Raw genomic sequence first — 19,625 nt, 5'->3', positions numbered from 1 at the left:
GGCTCACTGCAATCTCTGCCTCCTGCGTTTAAGTGATCCTCCTGTCTCAGTCCCCCTAGTAGCCGGGATTACAGGCATGCACCATCAAACCTAGCTAATTTTGTATTTTTAGTAGAGACAGGGTTTCTCCACAATGGTGAGGCTGGTCTCGAACTCCCGACTTCAGGCGATCCACACGTCTCGGCCTCCCAAAGTGCTGGGAATACAAGTGTGAGCCACAGCACCTGGCTCTTTCTTTCCTATCTTTTCCTTCCTTCCTTCCTTCCTTCCCTCCTTCCTTCCTTTTTCTTTCTTTCTCTCCCTCTCTCTCTCTCCTCTCTTTCTTTTCTTCTTTTTCTATTTTTGAGACAGGGTCTTGTTCTGTCACTTAGGCTAGAGTGCAGTGGTGCTATCTTGACTCATTGCAGCCTCTACCTCCCAGGCTCAAGTGAATCTCCCACCTCAGCCTCCCGAATAACCAGGACTACAGGTGCCTGCTACCATGTCCAGGTCATTTTTGTATTTTTTTATAGAGACAGGCTCTCCTTATGTTGCCCAGACTGGTCTCAAGCTTTTGGGCTCAAGTGATCCTCCTGCCTTGGCTTCCCAAAGTGCTGGGTTACAGGTGTGAGCCACGGTGCCCGGCCCTCATTCTCTTTCTAAGAACTTGTTCCACTGTGACGCTTCTGCTCCTGGATTAATAGCGGGAAATTGAATGAAGAAATGGAGAGCTTTTCTCAGCCTCTTTCTCCCGGATTAGAGGAACTAGTTCAATCTTTAGGGGTGGAGAGAGATAAGTAGAAAGAGAAATACTCATCCAAATTGCAATGGCTGATACCACGACCACAATCTTATGCCACTTGAACTGTCTGACTGATAGGTCTGTGGAAGCCTGGAGTTGTTTATTAGACGTCGGACCTGTGATCAAGACCCTAGGTAGAAAATTTTTTTAAATCCAAGTATCAGTAAGAAACCATCAATGTAGAAGATGTATATCAATAATGGCAGTTGCATGATTAAATAATTAGAAGCTGTATTCAGCAGTGTTTGTAATATATAATGAAACAATTCTACAAATTGCCATCATGTAGAATCAGTGGGAGCCCTGAGCTTGTTTTCATGCAGCTAGATGGTCCCATCTGGGGGTGATGGGAGACAGTGACAGCTCATCAGGCTTTAGATTCTCATAGGAGCGTGCAGCCTATATCCTTCATGCTCAGTTCACAATAGGGTTTATGCCTCTGTGAGAATCTAATGCCACCGTATGTGGTGGCTCATGCCTGTAATCCCAGCACTTTGGGAGGCCGAAGCGGGAGGATCACCTGAGGTCGGGAGTTCGAGACCAGCCTGGCCAACATGGTGAAACCCCATCTCTACTAAAAATATAAAAAATTAGCCGAGCGTGGTGGTGGGCGCCTGTAATCCCAGCTACTCAGGAGGCTGAGGCTCAAGAATTGCTTGAACCTGGGAGGCGGAGGTTGCAGTGAGCCAAGATCGTGCCACTACATTCCAGCTTGGGCAACACAGTGAGACTTGGTCTCAAAAAAAAAAAAAAAAAAGAATCTAATGCCACCGCTGATCCTACAGGAGGCAGAGCTTAGGCAGTAATGCAAGCAATAGGGAGCAGCTATAAACACAGATGAAGCTTCTGCTTGCTCACCTGCAACTCACTTCCTGCTGTGTGGACCAGTTTCTAATAGGCCATGGACCAGCACTGGTCTCCAGGGATTGGGGACCCCTGATCTAGATGATTACTTATATGAGGCACATGGGCTTGAGGGCTCTCTCAGGTTGCCTGAAGTCAAAGAGAGATGTATCTGGCCTGGAGCATTAAAACCAGGCCATCCACCATCCAGCATGAATCCTGGGAGTCACCAAGAGCAAATGCCATCTGACTCTGTGACAATCATCTGGCTGTTGGCGGGAATGACAGATAATCAACCTGAGCCTAAACTGAGGCTCTGGGCTGGGCGCAGTGGCTCACGCCTGTAATCCCAACACTTTGGGAGGCTGAGGCGGGTGGATCGTGAGATCAAGAGATCGAGACCATCCTGGCCAATATGGTGAAACCCCATCTCTACTTAAAAATACAAAAATTAGGCGGGTGTGGTGGTGTGCAACTGTAGTCTCAGCTACTGGGGAGGCTGAGGTAGGAGAATTGCTTGAACCTGGGAGGCAGAGATTGCAGTCAGCTGAAATATTGCCACCACACTGCAGCCTGGTGACGGAATGAGACTCCGCCTAAAAAAAAAAAAAAATTAGGCAGGATTGGTGGCAGGGTTGTATAATTCCAGCTACTCAGGAGGCTGAGTCATGAGAATCTCTTGAACCTGGGAGGCAGAGGTTGTAGTGAGCCCTGATCGCGCCACAGTACTCCAGCCTGGAGACAGAGCGAGACTTCGTTTCAAAAAAAAAACAAACAAACAAAAAAAAAAACTGAGGCTCCTTTGGACCTGCTGCATTAACTTCTGCATGTCTCTACCTGCATTAACTTCTTTTTTTGTTTTTTTCAGATGGAGTCTTCCTCTGTTGCCCAGGCTGGAGTGCAGTGGCACCATCTCAGCTCACTGCAGCCTCTGCCTCCTGGGCTCAGACTCAGTCTGAAAAAAAAAAAAAAAGATCCTCCCAAAAGAAAATGCAATTAAAATTATAAGGCCCCATGTAAATATAAAGCAATGAAAACAGTGATCACACAGTAATAGCAGCAACAAGAAGAACCCTGGACAGATTTTCAGCTTCCATCTGTGTGAAAATGGGATGTTGGGCAGGGGGAAGGGTATGAAAGAGATTCAGTACCTCAACTTCTTTTTTTCTTTTTTTTGAGATGGAGTTTCACTCTGTCGCTAGACTGGAGTGCAGTGGCGTGATATCGGCTCACTGCAACCTCTGCCTCCTGGGTTCAAGTGATTCTCATGCTTCAGCCTCCCCTGTAGCTGGGATTACAGGCATGTGTCACCACACTCAGCTAATTTTTGTATTTTTGTGGAGATGGGGTTTTGCCATGTTGGCCAGTATGGTCTTGATTTCCTGATCTCGTGATCCGCCTCAGCTTCCCAAAGTGCTGGGATTACAGGCATGCTCCACCACGCCTGGCCTTTTTATTTTAATTATTTATTATTATTATTATTGAGACAAGGTCTTACTCTGTCACCTAGGCTGGAGTGCAGTGGGTTGATCTCGGCTCACTGCAACCTCTGCCTCCTGGGTTCAAGCGATTCCCCTGTAAGGTGGTTCACGCCTGGAATCCCAGTACTTCAGGAGGCTGAAGCAGGCAGATCATGTGAGTTCAGGAGTTCGAGACCAGATTTTAGCAAAGAGAATTTAACTTAAAGAATTGTTGGCCAGGCATGGTGGCTCACGCCTGTAATCCCGGCACTTTGGGAGGCCGAGGCAGGTGGATCACTTCAGACCAGGAGTTCCAGACCAGCCTGGCAATGTGGCGGTTTTGCTGTCTCTAACTAAAAATACAAAAATTAGCTGGGCATGGTGGTGGTCCCTGTAATCCCAGCTACTCGGGAGGCTGAGGCATGAGAATAACTTCAACCCAGGAGGCTGAGGCTGCAGTGAGCTAAGATTGCACCACTGCACTCCAGCCTGGGTGACAGAACAAGACTCTGTCTAAAAAAAAAAAAAAATCATTCACTGGTAACTGAAAGAGTGAAAAGAGACAGCTAAGGGATCACATAGGTAGTAAATGCAGGAAGCAGTTACCACCCCTGGGGCTGAGAAAATAGAGTGAAAGTGTTAGAATGATTTTTCTTTTTTTGAGACAGAGTCTCACTCTATTGCCCAGGCTGTAGTGCAGTGGGGCAATCTCAACTTACTGCAACCTCTACCTCCAAGCACTTCTGTCTCAGCCTCCAGAGTAGCTGGAATTTACAGGCACACACCACCACGCCCAGCTAATTTTTGTCTTTTAGTAGAGATGGGGTTTCACCATATTGGTCAGGCTGGTTTCGAACTCCTATGCTCAGGTGGTCCACCCGCTTTGGCCTCCCAAAGTGCTAGGATTACAGGTATGAGCCCCCGAGCCCAGCCAGAATGATTAAAACTTAGAAAATTAGAAGAGGAGTCTCATGAAGATTAAATTCAGACCTCTGGCTTGGTGCGGTGGCTCATATCTGTAATCCCAGCACTTTGGGAGGCCAAGGCGGGCAGATAGCTTGAGCTCAGGAGTTCAAGACCAACCCGGACAGCAAAGTGAGACCCTATCACTACAAAAAATACAAAAATTAGCTGCGTATGGTGGCACACACCTGTAGTCCCGGATACTCAGGAGGCTGAAGTGGGAGGATCACCTGAGCTCAGGAGTTGGAGGCTGCAGTGAGTTATGACTGCACCACTGCACTCCAGCCTAGGCAACAGAGCAGGATCCCATCTCAAAAAAATTAAAAAAGAAAATTAAAAAGTTGTTTCATGTGAGCAGTATTTTTTAAATTTTATTTATTTATTTTTTGGGGGCAGAGTCTAGCTCTGTCACCCAGGCTGGAGTGAAGTGGTGCCATCTTGGCTTACTGCAACCTCCAGCTCCTGGGTTTAAGTGATTCTCCTGCTTCGGCCTCACAAGTAGCTGAGACTACAGGCACATGCCACCACGCCTGGCTAATTTGTGTATTTTTAGTAGAGATGGGGTTCTACCATATTGGTCAGGCTGGTCTGGAACTCCTGCCTTCAGGTGATCTGCCCGCCTCTGCCTCCCAAAGTGCTTGAGATTACATGCGTGAGCTACTGCACAGGGCCAGAGCAATATGTTTAGACTTAAGTTTTCTAGCAGCAAGGCCAACACTAAAGGATGTAAGATATTTTCTTACTTTTAAAATTATTTATTTATTTATTTTGAGACAGAGTCTTTCTCTGATGCCCAGGCTACAGTATAGTGCAGTGGCATGATCTCGGCTCACTGCAACTTCTGCCTCTCGGGTTCAAGTGATTCTCCTGCCTCAGCCTCCCAAGTAGCTGGCATTGCAGGCGCCCACTATCGTGCCCAGCTAATTTTTGTATTTTTGGTAGAGATAGAATTTCACTATGTTGGCCAGGCTGGTCTCGAACTCCTGACCTTGTGATCCACCCGCCTTCTTCTCCCAAAGTGCTGGGATTACAGGCGTGAGCCACCGCATCAGGCCTTATTACTTCTTCTTCTTTTTTTTTTTTTTAACACATTTATTTATGCATTTTTTCCAGTGCCAAAAGTAAAATATTTTATTTCCCTTTAAAGTAAGATACATATTTGTCTGGAGAAAAAGTCCTGTTAAGTAAAATATTAATACAAGGTACAAAGAAGAAAGTAGAGTTCTTCGGAGAAAAATCGAGATAGTAGAGTTCCTGAGGGTAAGCGGAGTTTGGCTGGGTAGGGTCATTGTTGCAAAAACCAAGGGAGGAAGGTTGTGCTCAAGGGTTTGTAAAGTTGTGTTTCAGCATGCTGGTTTCTTTCCAGGTCAGTCTGTTCCATCACAGGCTACCTTCAGCTCCCTATTTTGCTGAGTGATCAAACAAGGCTGGGAGCTGAATACACACACAAAAAAAACTTCACCTGAAGCCATATATAGGTGGTGACAGGCACTTGCTTTCCTGGGGTATATATTGGAGTATGTATTGCAAGGCATTGGCTCTAGCCCCGCTACTAGTCCAGGAAGTAACTTTGTGTGTCTAGAAAACCTACACCTTCCCGAAGCGCTTTACTCCCATCTGCCAGGAAATCAACCATCCAAAATATACAAACCTTTTTACAAAATAAAGCCTGAGCTTCAGCTAAGATGCTCTGGGAGAAATGAACTGTTCAGTTGTACCCGAAGTCATTTTTAAGAATTATAATGCACAAATCTGAGCACGGCGTATGAAGTCCTTGGGATCTTCTTCTGGTTTAATTCTGCTGTCTCACCTCTTGCCTCATCCCATCCCCAACCCAAACATTTTTTCTATGTGATTTATGTTATACCTGCGCATCTCTGTTCCCGAGCCTTGAGTGCCCTTCTGATGATACTCTGTACCTGGCTGGCCCGCAGTCTTCTTTCAGAACTCAGCTCAGATATCTCCCCTTTGGGCCAGGTGCAGTGGCTCATGCCTGTAATCCCAACACTTTGGGAGGCCGAGGTGGGAGAATCAATTGAGGCCAGGAGTTGGAAACTAGCCTAGTCAACATGGTGAAACCCCCATCTCTACTAAAAATACGAAAATTAGCCGGTGTGGTGGTGCATGTCTACTCCCAGCTACTTGGGAGGCTGAGGCAGAAGAAACGCTTGATCCCGGCAGGTGGAGGTTGCAGTAAGCCAAGATTGCACCATTGTACTCCAGCCTGGGCAACAGGCCTATCTCCAAAGGAAAAAAAAAAAGATATCTCCTCTTTGTGGAATTCTTCCCATGACCCCAAAGGCTAAGTTGCATACCTTTCCTGTGTATTCTCATAGCTCACTTCTTTTTTTTTTTTTTCAATTTGAGAGCAGGTATGAACAGATTAGAACAACAATCATGGTAGAAACCTTAATTCATTCTTCTTCTTTTTTTTTTTGGAGACAGAGTCTTACTTTGTCACCCAGGCTGGAGTGCAGTGGCGTGATCTTGACCTCTGCCTCCCGAGTTCAAGCAATTCTCTTGCTTCAGCCTCCCAAGTAGCTGAGACTATAGGCGCACACCACCATGCCCAGCTAATTTTTTTTTTTTTTTGTATTTTTTTTAGTAGACATGGGGTTTCACGGTGTTGCCCAGGCTGGTTGAGAACTCCTGAGCTCAGGCAATCCACCCACCTCAGCCTCCCAAAGTGCTGGGATTACAGACATGAGCCACCATGCCTGGCCAGTTCATTCTTCATCTGGTCCTGTCTGCTGCCAGTATCTTCACCTTCTACAAAATGGGTGGTCTTCTTCTTCATTCTACCCCATGGAGAGGATAATTTGAAGGACCACGGGAAGTTATTTGCTTCTTTGAAGTGTTTTTCAACAGTATATATCTTACGAATCAGATCCTCCGTGTGGGTGATGCCATATTTACCAAGAGATCAAGCAATCAAAGTGTTATCTGTCAAAGCAATTTGCTTCTTATTGATTTTGCCATAACCACACTGGTATATTACTGACTTCAGATTTGGGTATTCCCATGCAATTATATGGTTCTACAATCCTCAGCATGTTTTTGTTGTTGTTTTGTTTTGTTTGTTTGAGATGAAGTCTTGTTCTGTCACCCAGGCTGGAGAGGAGTGGCACAATCTCAGCTCACTACAACCTCTGCCTCCTAGGCTCAATCGATTCTCCTGCTTCAGCCTCCCGAGTAGAGGAGACTACAGACATAAGCCACCATGCCCGGCTAATTTTTTTTTTTTTTTTTTTTTTTTGTATTTTTAGCAGAGACAGGGTTTCACCATATTGACCAGGCTGGTCTCAAACTCTTGACCTCAAATGATCAGCCCTCCTTGACCTCCCAAAGTGCTGGAATTACAGGCATGAGCCACTGTGCCCGGCCTCAGCATGTTAATTGAAGCCTTGTTGAGCTTCACAAAGGTTCCACTGAAGATTTGAGGAAGGCAAAGAAGCTGCAGCACCTTTCAGACCTTTGGGCTCACACCACTGATACCGCTGATCCTGATGACCAACACCAATTTGAGTTGTGCAGATGCACAGAAGTTGCCGGCTTTTCTTGCCATCTTAGCCATTCGAATTTCAGTTCTGTCCATCTGCCTATATTACTTGTGACAGTGCTTCCCTTTTTCCTACCTAAGCTTCCTCCTCGCCTTTCAAAGCATCTTTGGGCAAACTTCTTTTTTCTTTTTTTTTGACTCGGAGTCTCGCTCTGTCGTCAGGCTGGAGTGCAGTGGTGCGATCTTGGCTTACTGCAACCTCCGCCTCTCGGGTTCAAGTGATTCTCCCGCCTCAGCCTCCCTCGTAGCTAGGATTACAGGTGCACGCCACCACGCCTGGCTAATTTTTGTATTTGTAGTAGAGACGGGGTTTCATCACATTGGCCAGGATGGTCTTGATCTCTTGACCTTGTGATCCGCCCACCTTGGCTTCCCAAAGTGCTGGAACAGGCGTGAGCCACCGCACCTGCCCATGGGCAAACTGCTTTTTCAGGTTCTTGATCTTCACCTCTGTGAAATTCCTTCACTTCGACACCCTCCATGGCTCCAGCTGGAAAAGAGCCTTATAGCTCTCTCTCTCTCTTTTTTTTAATTGAGAGAGAGCCTTGTTCTGTCACCCAGGCTGGAGTGCAATGGCATGATCTCAGCTCGCTGCAACCTCTGCTTCCCAGGTTCAAACAATTCTCCTGCCTCAGCCTCCCAAGTAGCTGAAATTATAGGCATGCACCACCACACCCAGCTAATTTTTGTATTTTTAGTAGAGACAGGGTTTCTCCATGTTGGTCAGGCTGGTCTCGAACTCCCAACCTCAGGTGATCTGCATGCCTCGGCCTCCCAAAGTGCTGGGATTACAGGTGTGAGCCACTGTGCCTGGCCCCTAGCTCATTTCTAATCATGACAGTCACCATACGAAACTGTAGCTGCCAGTTACCAGGGCAGCACAACCACACATTCTGATTAGTCATTGCTTTTTCTCTCAAGAAACTGAAGCTAATTCTGGCTGATTACAGATAAAGAGAATTATAAAAGGATCCTGGGCAGCCCATATAAGTATTAGGAGACTGGGGACAAACCTGAATGCTGATCTTCCAGGAGCTATGCCCTAAAATCATGCTCAGACCATGCCTGATGAGGTACACACCACACTGCTGCAGCCCTATTCAGTGGGGTAGGAGAGACTCCTGCTGCTGTTCACACTGCACCAAGGATGCATGCCTTTCTGTGCCAGGAGTCTAACCTCACAAACTACCACCACTATTGAGAGCCAGGTGCCTCTAATACCACCATCACCAGCAAAATGGATCTGTGTGGACCTCATTCTCAAGTTGCTCACATGTGCATTGAAGGAGGTGATAGTATGAAAGCCAAGATAAGATAAGATTTCCCAATAAAGGAAGGCGTGGTTGGTTTATGCTGTTTACTAAGTGGGAAAAAAAGAACAATCTGTGAATGAACGGTGGCTTTTGGCCTGACTACCCCCAATAAAGACAACTGAAAAAAGATTTCAAATGAAATTATTTATGGCCAGGCACAGTGGCTCACACCTGTGGGAGGCCAAGGCAATTTGGGAAGCCGAGGCGGATGGATTGTCTAAGCTCAGGAGTTTGAGATCAGTCTGGGAAATGTGGCAAAACCCTGTCTCTACTAAGAATACAAAAATTAGCCAGGCGTGCTGGCACATACCTGTAATCCCAGCTACTCCAGAGGCTGAGGTAGGAGAATCATCTGAACCCAGGAGGTGGAGGTTGCAGTGAACCAAGATTGTGCCACTGCACTCTAGGCTTGGTGACAGAGTGAGGCTCCATCTCAAAAAATAAAATAAAATAAAATTAAAATATTTAAAAAGCACCAAAGACCTTATATGACACTGAAGAATTATCAGGAGAGAATAGGGAAAAGGACTGGAGCTCAAGTAGATGGCTTAGGGTTGATTCTAAACCAGGGATATTTGTGAGTAAAGACAGCAGAGACAAAGCTTGGCTTTTGCCATTCTTAAGAGCAGAGTGGGCTGGGTGCAGTGGTTCATGCCTGTAATCTCAGCAGTTTGAGAGGCCGAGGTAGGAGGATCACTTGAGCTCAGGAGTTTCAGACCAGCCTGGGCAACATAGTGAGACCCCATCTCTAAAAAAAAAAAAAATTAGCCAGGTGTGGTGGCATGCACCTGTAGTCCCAGCTATGTCAGGGACTGAGGCAGGAGGATCACTTGAACCTGGGAGGTCAAGGCTGCATTGAGCTGAGATTGCACCATTGCACTCCAGCCTGGGTAACAAGGTGAGACCCCATCTCAAAAAAAAAAAAAAAAAAAAAAGAGAGAGAGAGAGATGTGGAGTGAACATGTGAACATGGGTGAAAGTCCTTCAGCAACTGGGAAGGTAGACTTTAGAGGAGCATCTTCTGCTGTTTGTCGAGACTCTGATCCATGGGAATTCACTGAAAGGCAGAGATGTATTTTTGGTGGCTTCATGCATTATAGCAATGAGAGTTGGAGCTTAACCTTCACCAAAGGGAAGACGCTATGTAACAGTCCCTGTACAGGGTTGGAAACTGAATAATTTTACTCTGGTTGTTGGGGTGAACTGTACTCCCAGGGATTTTTGGTGTGGCTGCAGAACTTCAAACCATGTGTCTGAACTGTTAAGTACCTTAGATATGTAGTAGTGGAAACTGTTCAGAGTAATAGTGCCTTAGGTCTTATGGTATACATAAAAATATTTTTTCAAATAAAATGTACAGAAAACTCCAATTTTAAGATCTCAGAAGCTGGGCACTGCAGCTCATGCCTGTAATCCCAGCATTGTGCAAGGCTGAGGCAGACAGATGACTTGAGCCCAGGAGTTTGAGACCAGCCTGGGCAACATAGTGAGACCTCGTCTCTATAACAAAAAAAAATTTAAAAATTAATTTGTGGATTTAAGCATGTTTGTTATGTTTCAATTCACTATAGTTATTGTCCTGATTGATTTCAAAATGTTACTTTTTTGGCCAGTGGGAGCTTCTTCAAGTTGGCTTTTGAGTTCTTTTGACACAACCCTAGTTACCAATAAAGTGATCTTTAATTTCTATGGTTTTATTATTGCTTTTTTTTTTTTTTTTTTGAGACTGAGTCTCACTCTAGCATCCAGGCTGGAGTGCAGTGGTGTGATCTCGGCTCACTGCAATCTCTGTCTCCTGGGTTCAAGCGATTATCCTGCCTCAGCCTCCCAAGTAGCTGGGATGACAGGTACCTGCCACCCCGCATGGCTAATTTTTGAATTTTTAGTAGGGATGGGGTTTGGCCATGTTGGGCAGGCTGGTCTCAAACTCCTAAGCCAAAGCGATCTGCCCACCTTGGCCTCCCAAAATGTTGTATTACAGGTATGAGCCACCGTGCCCAGCCTCCATATTTTATCTATCTGCATCCTCTGCCTGCAGAGTGGCCTAGAAACTATGTTACCCCATATAAATGAGCACTTACAATGCCCAGATATGCATTTCTAATTCCCCACAAATCCTTAGGGAATCAACAAATTCCAAGTCTGGGGCATAATAGGTATGAAGATGCCAGAGTTATATCAAAAAGGACAAGCCAACTTGGCAAAAATTGTGAAAATCTGAATATTAGAGAAGACAATGATTGTACCGATTCAACTATACCAAATCAATAAAAACCTGTGTTTCAGCTGGGCGCGATGGCTCACACCTGTAATCCCAGAACTTTGGGAGGGCAAGGCGGGCAGATCATGAGGTCAGGAGATTGAGACCATCCTGGCCAGCATGGTGACTACTAAAAATACAAAAATTAGCTTGGTGTGTGGTACATGCCTGTAATCCCAGCTACTCAGGAGGCTGAGACAGGAGAACTGCTTGAACCAGGGAGTTGGAGGTTGCAGTGAGCCAAGATCGTGCCATTGTACTCCAGCCTGGGTGACAGCAAGACTCTGTCTCAAAAAAAAAAAAAAAAAAAAAGAATAAATAAATAAATCTGTGTGTCCATAATGGTACTCAAAAAGGTAAAGCCTTTGTCACACTGGACATGGCAGCTCACACCTATAATCCCAACATTTTGGGAGGCCAGTGCAGGTGGATTACTTGACCCCAGGAGTTCAAGACCAACCTGGGCAAAAGGACAAGACCCTGTTTCTACAAGAAATAAAAAAAATCAGCCAGGTGTGATGGTGCATGTCTGTAGTCCCAGTTTTTCAGGAGGCTAAGGTGAGAGGATTGCTTGAGCCCAGGAGTTCAAGGCTGCAGCGAGCCATGATTCCACCACTGGACTCCAGCCTGTGCAACAGAGCAAGTTCCTTTAAAAAAAAAAAAGAAAAGAAAGAAAGAAAAGCAAAAGAGAGAGACAAACGCAAGATAACCTCAATAGAAAAAATGAGAAAAGAGTTGAACTGGGCTGAGCATGGTGGTTCACATCTGTAATCCCACCACTTTGGGAGGCCAAGGTGGGCACTTGAGGTCAGGAGTTTGAGACCAGCCTGGCCATATGGTGAAATCCTGTCTCTACTAAAAATACAAAAAAATTAGTCGTGCGTGGTGGCACGTGCTTTTAATCCCAGCTACTTGGGAGGCTGATGCAGGAGAACTGCTTGAACCTGGGAGGCGGAGGTTTCAGTGAGCTGAGATCACACCACTGCTCTCCAGCCTGGGTGACAGAGCAAGTCTCAAAAAAAAAAAAAGGTCAGGCGTGGTGGCTCACGTCTGTAATCCTAGCACTTTGGAAGGCCAATGCAGGTGGATTGCCTGAACTCAGGAGTTTGAGACTAGCCTGGGCAACATGGTGAAACCCCATCTCTACTAAAAATACAAAAAAATTAGCCAGGCATGGTGGTGGGCACCTGTAGTCGCAGCTACTAGGGAGGCTGAGGCAGGAGAATCACTTGAAACTGGGAGGTGGACGTTGCAGCAAGCCGAGATCACGCCACTGCACTCCAGCCTGGGTGACAGAACGAGATGCCGTCTCAAAAAAAAAAAAAAAAAAAAAAAATTGAACTGATACTTCACAAAAGATGATATCCCAAAAGCCAAACCCATCTGAAAATGTGATCAACTTCATTAATATTTAGGTAAATGCAATTTAGGTAAATGCAAACTAAAATCACAATGAGAAGCCATTGCACATCCACAAAGTTTACCCTAAAAGTGTGGCAATACCAAGTGTTAATGGAGCTGGAGATAAGTGGGAACTCTGACTCATTGCCAGAGGAGTGTGAGTTGGTCCAACCAACTTGCAGACTTGCAGATTCCAGATAAAAAAAAGATAGGAAACTCCCTGATTCATTTTATCTGGCAACCTGCTCTTTCTACCAAAGATAAAGAATATACCAAAAAGAAAACCACATCCCAATCTCATTTATGATAATAGATTTTTAAAATTCTAAATAAAGCAGTAAAACAAATGGGTAGTATAGTTTGTTCCAGTAGATTTTATTCCAGAAACACAAAGATAGTTCACTATCAAGAAATCTATCACCATAATTTATTACATCGAAATCCTTTTTTTTCTTTTGAGATGGAGTTTCACTATTATTGTCCAGGCTGGAGTGCAATGGCACAATCTTGGATCATTGCAACCTCTGCCTCCTGGGTTCAAGGATTCTCCTGGCTTGGCCTCCCCAGTAGCTGAGATTACAAGTGTGTACCACCACACCTGGCTGATTGTGTGTGTGTGTATTTTGTATTTTTGTATTTTTAGTGTGTGTGTTTTGTATTTTTGTATTTTTAGTAGAGACAGCGTTTCACCATGTTGGCCAGGCTGGTCTCGAAATCCTGACCTCAGGTGATCCACCTGCCTCGGCCTCCCAAAGTGCTCGGATTACAAGCGTGAGCCACTGTGCCCAGCCATGCCTGGTTAATTTTTAAATATTTAGAGATGGGGTCTTGCTATGTTGCCCAGGCTTCTAGAATCATGCTTCATATTATTTCACTAACACTGCCTCCACTGCATTAATATCTCAACAGGTCTAGAAGCTATTTAAAACAAAAATTTCCTATGTTTACATACATTGTGTGATATATATGCATTGGCTAGCTGGGGATTCTACTCACCATCACATTGTCCCAGACTGAATCTGGGATTCACTTTGGGAACAAATTCTTGTCTTCAACAAAGAGCTGTCTTGAGTAAGCATAAAAGTAGCATTTTAATAGCTTTTTTTTTTTTTTTTTTTTTTTTTTAGAGAAAGGGCATCCAGGCTGGAGTGCAGTGGCACAATCATAGCTCACTGCATAGCCTGCAAAGCTCGAGATTCTCCTGCGTCAGCCTTCCTAGTAGCAGGAATTAATGGCGTGAGCCACCACGCCCGGTTAATCTTTTTTTTTTTTTTTTTTTTTTTTTTGAGATGAAGTTTCGCTCTTGTTACCCAGGCTGGAGTGCAATGGCACGATCTCGGCTCACCGCAACCTCTGCCTCCTGGGTTCAGGCAATTCTCCTGCCTCAGCCTCCTGAGTAGCTGGGATTACAGGCACACGCCACCGTGCCCAGCTAATTTTTTTTTGTATTTTTAGTAGAGACGGGGTTTCACCATGTTGACCAGGATGGTCTCGATCTCGACCTCGTGATCCACCCGCCTCGGCCTCCCAAAGTGCTGGGAATCTTCCTATTTTTTGTAGAGGTTGTTGGAGGCGGGGGGCTGGGGTGGGTATCGCTGTGTTGCCCAAGCTAGTCTCGAACTCTTGCCCTAAAATGATCCGTCCTCCTCGGCCTTTCAAAGCGTTGAGATTACGGGCGTGAGACACCGCGCCCAGCCTTGAATAGCTTTTCACATGCATTGCACGTTATTCTCTTTTATTCCCTCGGTTTTGGATCCAGCGTGAAACCTGGGAAGGGACTCGCTTGTGGTCACACTGGCTAGAATCCTCGCTCAGGCGGAACCCCGGCTCCAGCCAGTGCGCAGGAGCACAAGTTCAACCCCACCCGCCTCCCACCCCTCCCAGACGCTCCCCTCTGCGGACACTCCCCCTCTTTTTCTAGCTTAGGCCCGGAGGGGCGGGGAGATGGGTGTTAAAGAGGTGATACCACCAATCAACGTGCGTCTCCGGGAAACAGAGCTTCTTACTGGCTGGTTGGATCTGACGACATGGCCACGGTCCAATCCTCACGCTAGAGGCAGGGCAAAAATCCAGTGACGCAAGCAGAAGGAGGAGCCCGCCGGTTGCAAGCACGTGACCGGAGCTGAAGCCGGAAGCTACCTATCTGGTAGGGCGCTCCCCCAGCACCTAAGACTGCGATGGTGAGTGAGGACGCATGCGCGGGAGGACCCGCTGGGGGTTCAGCGTCTCTGCTCCCCAATCTTTGTGGGTGCCCCGTCGTGTGCCTGCGCTCCACCCTCACCTCCTATCCGCCTGGGAAGGGACAGGGGATGGAGATGGGAGGGATGATGACGGGAGTGCTGGGGAGGGGTCTGTGGGAGGGTGTTCTGGGGATACGGGTAGTCTGCGTGGCAGGGGCGGGGACGAGGGGAGGTGGAGAGAGGGTCTAGGGGCCGGGACCAGTGGGGCAGCGAAGGCCCCCCAGGGTAGCAAAGGTGGGGTGTGAAAGGCCAGGGGAGCCCGGGGGCCGAGAGGTGGAGGCGGATGGAGGCTGGGGAAGATCAGTATTGAGGACCTTGTAGGGGGAAGGGGGCCGGGAAGGGACCTGGCTGGGGAATGAGAAAACCTGGGGCTATCGTCAACCAAGAGACTTGGATTTGCAGGTGAAGGGTATCGGGGGCCATTCATCCCTCTGGCATGCTTCTCACTGCTTGCATCTTTACCCACTAGACTTCTGCACTGACCCAGGGGCTGGAGCGAATCCCAGACCAGCTCGGCTACCTGGTGCTGAGTGAAGGTGCAGTGCTGGCGGTGCGTTCTGGGAAAGGGAGGGGGTCCCTTAGTGCACACAGCCCGGTAACCCCTTCTAACATTAGCCCTTCTTTTCTCGGCTTTTTCCTGGTTTCTTGCCTGGCATGTATTAGGTTGGTGCAAAGGTATTTGCAGTTTTTGCAATTACTTTCAGTAATCGGTCTGTGGAATCTTAGTCTCTTAACTGTTGCCATTTATTTATTTATTTATTTTTGCGATGCAGTTTCGCTCTTGTCGCCCAGGCTGGAGTGCAGTGGCACGATCTCGGCTCACTGCAACCTCTGCCTCCTGGGTTCAAGCGCCTCAGCCTCCCAAGTAGCTGAGACTACAGGCGCGTGCCACCATGCATGGCCAATTTTTGTATTTTTAGTAGAGACAGGGTTTCACCATGTTGGCCAGGCTGGTCTTGAACTTCTGACCTCAGGTGATCCACCCACCTCGGCCTCCCAAAGTGCTGGGATTTCAAGCGTCAGCCACCATGCCTGGCCTTTATTTGGTATTTCTTAAAGAGGCATTTGTATTTTTTTCCGTAGTACTGTATAGTGTTGGGTCTCTAGATGTTTTTGATTTAGCTAGAGGCAAAGCTTAAGGTTAAGGGTTGAAAACAATGCAGGTGGTAAAGGCTATTGAAGGAATCTAGGATATTAAAAATTCAACATGTTATGACAAGGTAACTAACTTTCCTGGAGGCAGGAATTCAGCCCAACTTAAAGGAGAGTGTTTACTGTGGGGGAGGTGGACATACAGGTGCGTGGCACTAACCTATCTGAACTGGTTAGTTTATGGTGAACAGATTTGGAAAGGTTTGAGGGAAGAGGAGGATATGGTCAGGGAAGGATCTGATTTTGAAGGATCTTCAAGGCCAGGTTAACACACTTGAACTTAATCTTGAAGATAATGGGAATTTGAAAGGTTTTTTTGAACAGAAACAAGACCCAGTAGATGGCTGAGCAAGACTGTTCTGTTAGTGATGTGAAGATGGGAAGAAAGGGGAGTCATTCAGAGATGAGATTGGGCCAGACACAGTGGCTCATGCCTGTAATCCCAGCACTTTGGGAGGCTGAGGTGGGTGGACCATGAGGTCAGGAGTTCAAGACCAGGCTGGCCAACCTGGGAGATGGAGGTTGCAGTGAGCTGAGATCGTGCCTTTGCACATGCACTCCAGCCTGGGCGACAGAGACTCAGTCTCAAAAAAAAAAAAAAAAAAAAAAAAAAGAGAGAGAGAGAGATGATACTGCACAGGTGGCAGTAAGAAGAAGGAGCAAGGAGGGAAGAATTTTGTTTTTGTTTTTTTTAAAGACAGAGACTCACTGTCACTCAGGCTGGAGTGCAGTGGTGCGATCACCTCTCATTGCAGGCTTTAACTCCTGGGCCCAAGCAATCCTCCCACCTTAGCATCCCTAGTAACTAGGACTACTGGCAAGCACCACCACACACAGCCGTTAAAAAATTTTTTTTTATAGAGACAGGGGTCTTTTGTTGCCCAGGCTGGTCTTGAACTCCTGGCCTCCAGCAATCCTCCTGCCTTGGCCTCCCAAAGGGCTGGAATTACAGGCCTGAGCCATTGTGCTTGGCGGGGAGAAGATACTTTAAATGAGGAATCAGCATATCTTGGTAATGACTAGAAATAGGTAATAAAGGAAATACTTCTCTAGCCAGAACTCAGAAGCCTGAAACTTGGCCCTGCGTGGGTGGCTCTCGCCTGTAATCTCAACACTTTGGGAGGCTGAGGTGGGTGGATCACTTGAGGTCAGGAGTTCAAGACCAGCCTGGCCAACATGGTGAAACCCTATCTCTACTGAAAATACAAAAAATTAGCCTGGTGTGGTAGCACATGCCTGTAGTCCCAGCTACTTGGGAGATTGAGGCAGGAGAATTGCTTGAACCCAGGAGGCAGAGGTTACAGCGAACTAAGATTACACTACTGCACTCCAGCGTGGGTGACAGAGTGAGACTCCTTCTCGAAAGAAAGAAAGAGAGAGAGAGAGTTTGGGGAAATCAAGAAAGGAAGTGGATGGGGAAGGAAGTGTATAAGGATAAGGGGAACTTTGATGGCCCAACTTTAGACATTTGATGTAAATTAGAGTTTGATGTAAAATAGCAGTTAATATATATTTCTAGTTCAGCAAAACGAACTAAATCTTGTGGAGGCCTCTATCAAGGAAGAGGGAAGAGGAAGTTGAGACCGTCACCAGAAAAAAGGAAGCCCAGGCCATGGTCCCATCACTTACTCTAGAGGTCAGCAGAGGGAGGGGTTCAAGGACAAAGGGCATGTTTTTGAGATTCTATAGACAGAGCAGCAAGTGTGAAGACTGAGAAAAAGATGGAGCCATTAAGAGGTCAGTGGTGGGCAGGCATTCATTTTGGAGAATATGGTTTTATCAGATAGGCAGGGACATAGGAGAAATCCAGTTTCATGGGGTTAGACTAGAAAGATCAATAAAGAGATGGTTGGCCAGGTGCGGTAGGTCACGTCTGTAATCCCAGCATTTTGGGAGGCTGAGGTGGGCAGATCATTTGTGGTTAGGAGTTTGAGACCAGCTGACCAACATGATAAAACTGTCTCAACTAAAAATATAAAAAATTGGATAGGTGAGCCAGGCATGGTGGCTCAGGCCTGTTATCCCAGCACTTTGGGAGGCTGAAGTGGGTGGATCACCTGAGGTCAGGAGTTTGAGACCAGCCTGGCCAACATGCTGAAACCCCACTTCCACTAAAAACAAAAATTAGCTGGGCATGGAGGCAGGCGCCTGTAATCCCAGCTACTAAGGAGGCTGAGGCAGGAGAATTGCTTGAACCTGGAGGCGGAGGTTGCGGTGAGCCGAGATTTTGCCACTGTACTCCAGCCCGGGCAACAGAGAAAGACTCTGTCTCAAAAAAAGAAAAAGATAAGTTGTGCTCATCCAGGGAAACCCAGTATTATGGGAAACAGGATGGCATCTAGAGTGTGATATCATAGTGGGATTTCAGGTTGGTTTTTCCAAAGCTGGGGGGAGACGGTCTAAATGCAAGAGCCAAGGTGACTCTGCCTAGAATTCTTTCCTGAGCCTATGCCATAACGCCCACCCCTGTCCTTCCTCCATCTGTGTGCAGTCATCTGGGGACCTTGAGAATGACGAGCAGGCAGCCAGTGCCATCTCTGAGTTGGTCAGCACGGCCTGTGGTTTCCGGCTGCACCATGGCATGAATGTGCCCTTCAAGCGCCTGTCTGGTGAGCCCCTACCCCTGCCCTTGGTGGTGGTACTGGGAGGGGGGGCTGCTTCCAGAGGCTTCTCTTCTTCCTCCTAGCCTCCCACCGTTTCCTCCTGTGGTCTCTGGTCTGGCCACTTTCCTCCCTTTGGGACTGCCCTGTATCAGAACTGTGAATGAGAAAGCCAGAGAAAGGAGATCTAGCAGAGGCCACTCATCTTCAACTCTCTGAGCCTGGAACAACAGAATTTCTTTGGCTTTGATCCCAGCCAGTTTGTGCATGGCCCTGCCCTATGGAGTCTGTCACACCCACTAACTTTGTGCTCCCTTCCCTCTCCTGGGGCGGGGGAAGGTGTGTCTCTCCTCCAGTGGTCTTTGGAGAACACACGCTGCTGGTGACCGTGTCAGGACAGAGGGTGTTTGTGGTGAAGAGGCAGAACCGAGGTCGGGAGCCCATTGACGTCTGAGCTGCTGGAGAGCAAGGGTTGGAGAAACAGATTGGGTCCTGGGCCTCTGTGATGAGGCAGGTACAGCCGTTGGTCTTGGCTTGCTGCTAGAACTAGGGCCTCTGCTAGCCCACCTCCCACCCCTACCTGGAAGGGCCAAGGCTTGGGGACTCTGAGCTGTGTTAAAGAGAACAAGGGCAAGGAGACCTCCCTTTGTGCTCCCTCCCTTCCTTGCTAATAAACAGGAGTCTGATGTTCTCCAGCCCAGGGCCATGTGTGTTTAGTGTCGGAGTGGTTACACCCCATGTCTGTCTTCCACCTTCTGGGGAGAAAGTCATGCACCTTAGCCCAAGTTGGGTGCAGCAGGGCTGCTTCTGTGTGCTATGAAACTGGGAAGCAGAAAAAAAGTTGGAGGGGGCTGGGCATGGTGGCTCATGCCTGTAATCCCAGCACTTTGGGATTTGAGCAAGTCACAAGGTCAGAAGTTCGAACCTAGCCTGGCCAATATGGTGAAACCCCATCTTTACTAAAAATACAAAAAAATTAGCAGGGCGTGGTGGCACATGCCTGTAGTCCCAGCTACTCAGGAGGCTGAGGCAGAAGAATCATTTGAACTTGGG

At 47.1% G+C, this 19,625-nt stretch overlaps 1 protein-coding gene across 3 annotated transcripts; it reads left to right on the top strand.

Moving 5' to 3' along the window:
* The first annotated feature begins 14,676 nt into the window (after positions 1-14,676).
* LAMTOR4 (late endosomal/lysosomal adaptor, MAPK and MTOR activator 4) lies at positions 14,677-19,267 on the top strand. 3 transcript variants are annotated; one of them, XM_012474748.3, is made up of 4 exons: positions 14,677-14,760; positions 15,290-15,370; positions 18,464-18,581; positions 18,929-19,267. In XM_012474748.3, the coding sequence occupies exons 1-4, from the start codon at positions 14,758-14,760 to the stop codon at positions 19,024-19,026; spliced, it is 300 nt and encodes a 99-aa protein (XP_012330171.1). In that variant the 5' UTR covers positions 14,677-14,757; the 3' UTR covers positions 19,027-19,267. The 3 variants fall into 3 exon arrangements, with proteins under 3 accessions (XP_012330171.1, XP_012330173.1, XP_012330172.1); XM_012474750.3 differs by having other exon boundaries at positions 18,912-19,267; XM_012474749.3 differs by lacking the exon at positions 18,929-19,267 and adding an exon at positions 18,659-18,901.
* The last annotated feature ends 358 nt before the right edge of the window (positions 19,268-19,625 follow it).

Source organism: Aotus nancymaae, unplaced genomic scaffold (assembly GCF_030222135.1).
Source record: "Aotus nancymaae isolate 86718 unplaced genomic scaffold, 86718_ANA_hifiasm-v0.15.2.pri h1tg000015l_0, whole genome shotgun sequence".
Taxonomy (NCBI): Eukaryota; Metazoa; Chordata; class Mammalia; order Primates; family Aotidae; genus Aotus; species Aotus nancymaae.
This window is presented reverse-complemented; position numbering and strand designations above follow the sequence as displayed.

Excerpts from the sequence above, each read along its gene's own strand:
- LAMTOR4 (XM_012474748.3), top strand. Across the intron at positions 15,371-18,463 it reads GTGAAGGTGCAGTGCTGGCG|TCATCTGGGGACCTTGAGAA; the intron begins GTGCGTTCTGGG and ends ATCTGTGTGCAG. Across the intron at positions 18,582-18,928 it reads GCCCTTCAAGCGCCTGTCTG|TGGTCTTTGGAGAACACACG; the intron begins GTGAGCCCCTAC and ends TCTCTCCTCCAG.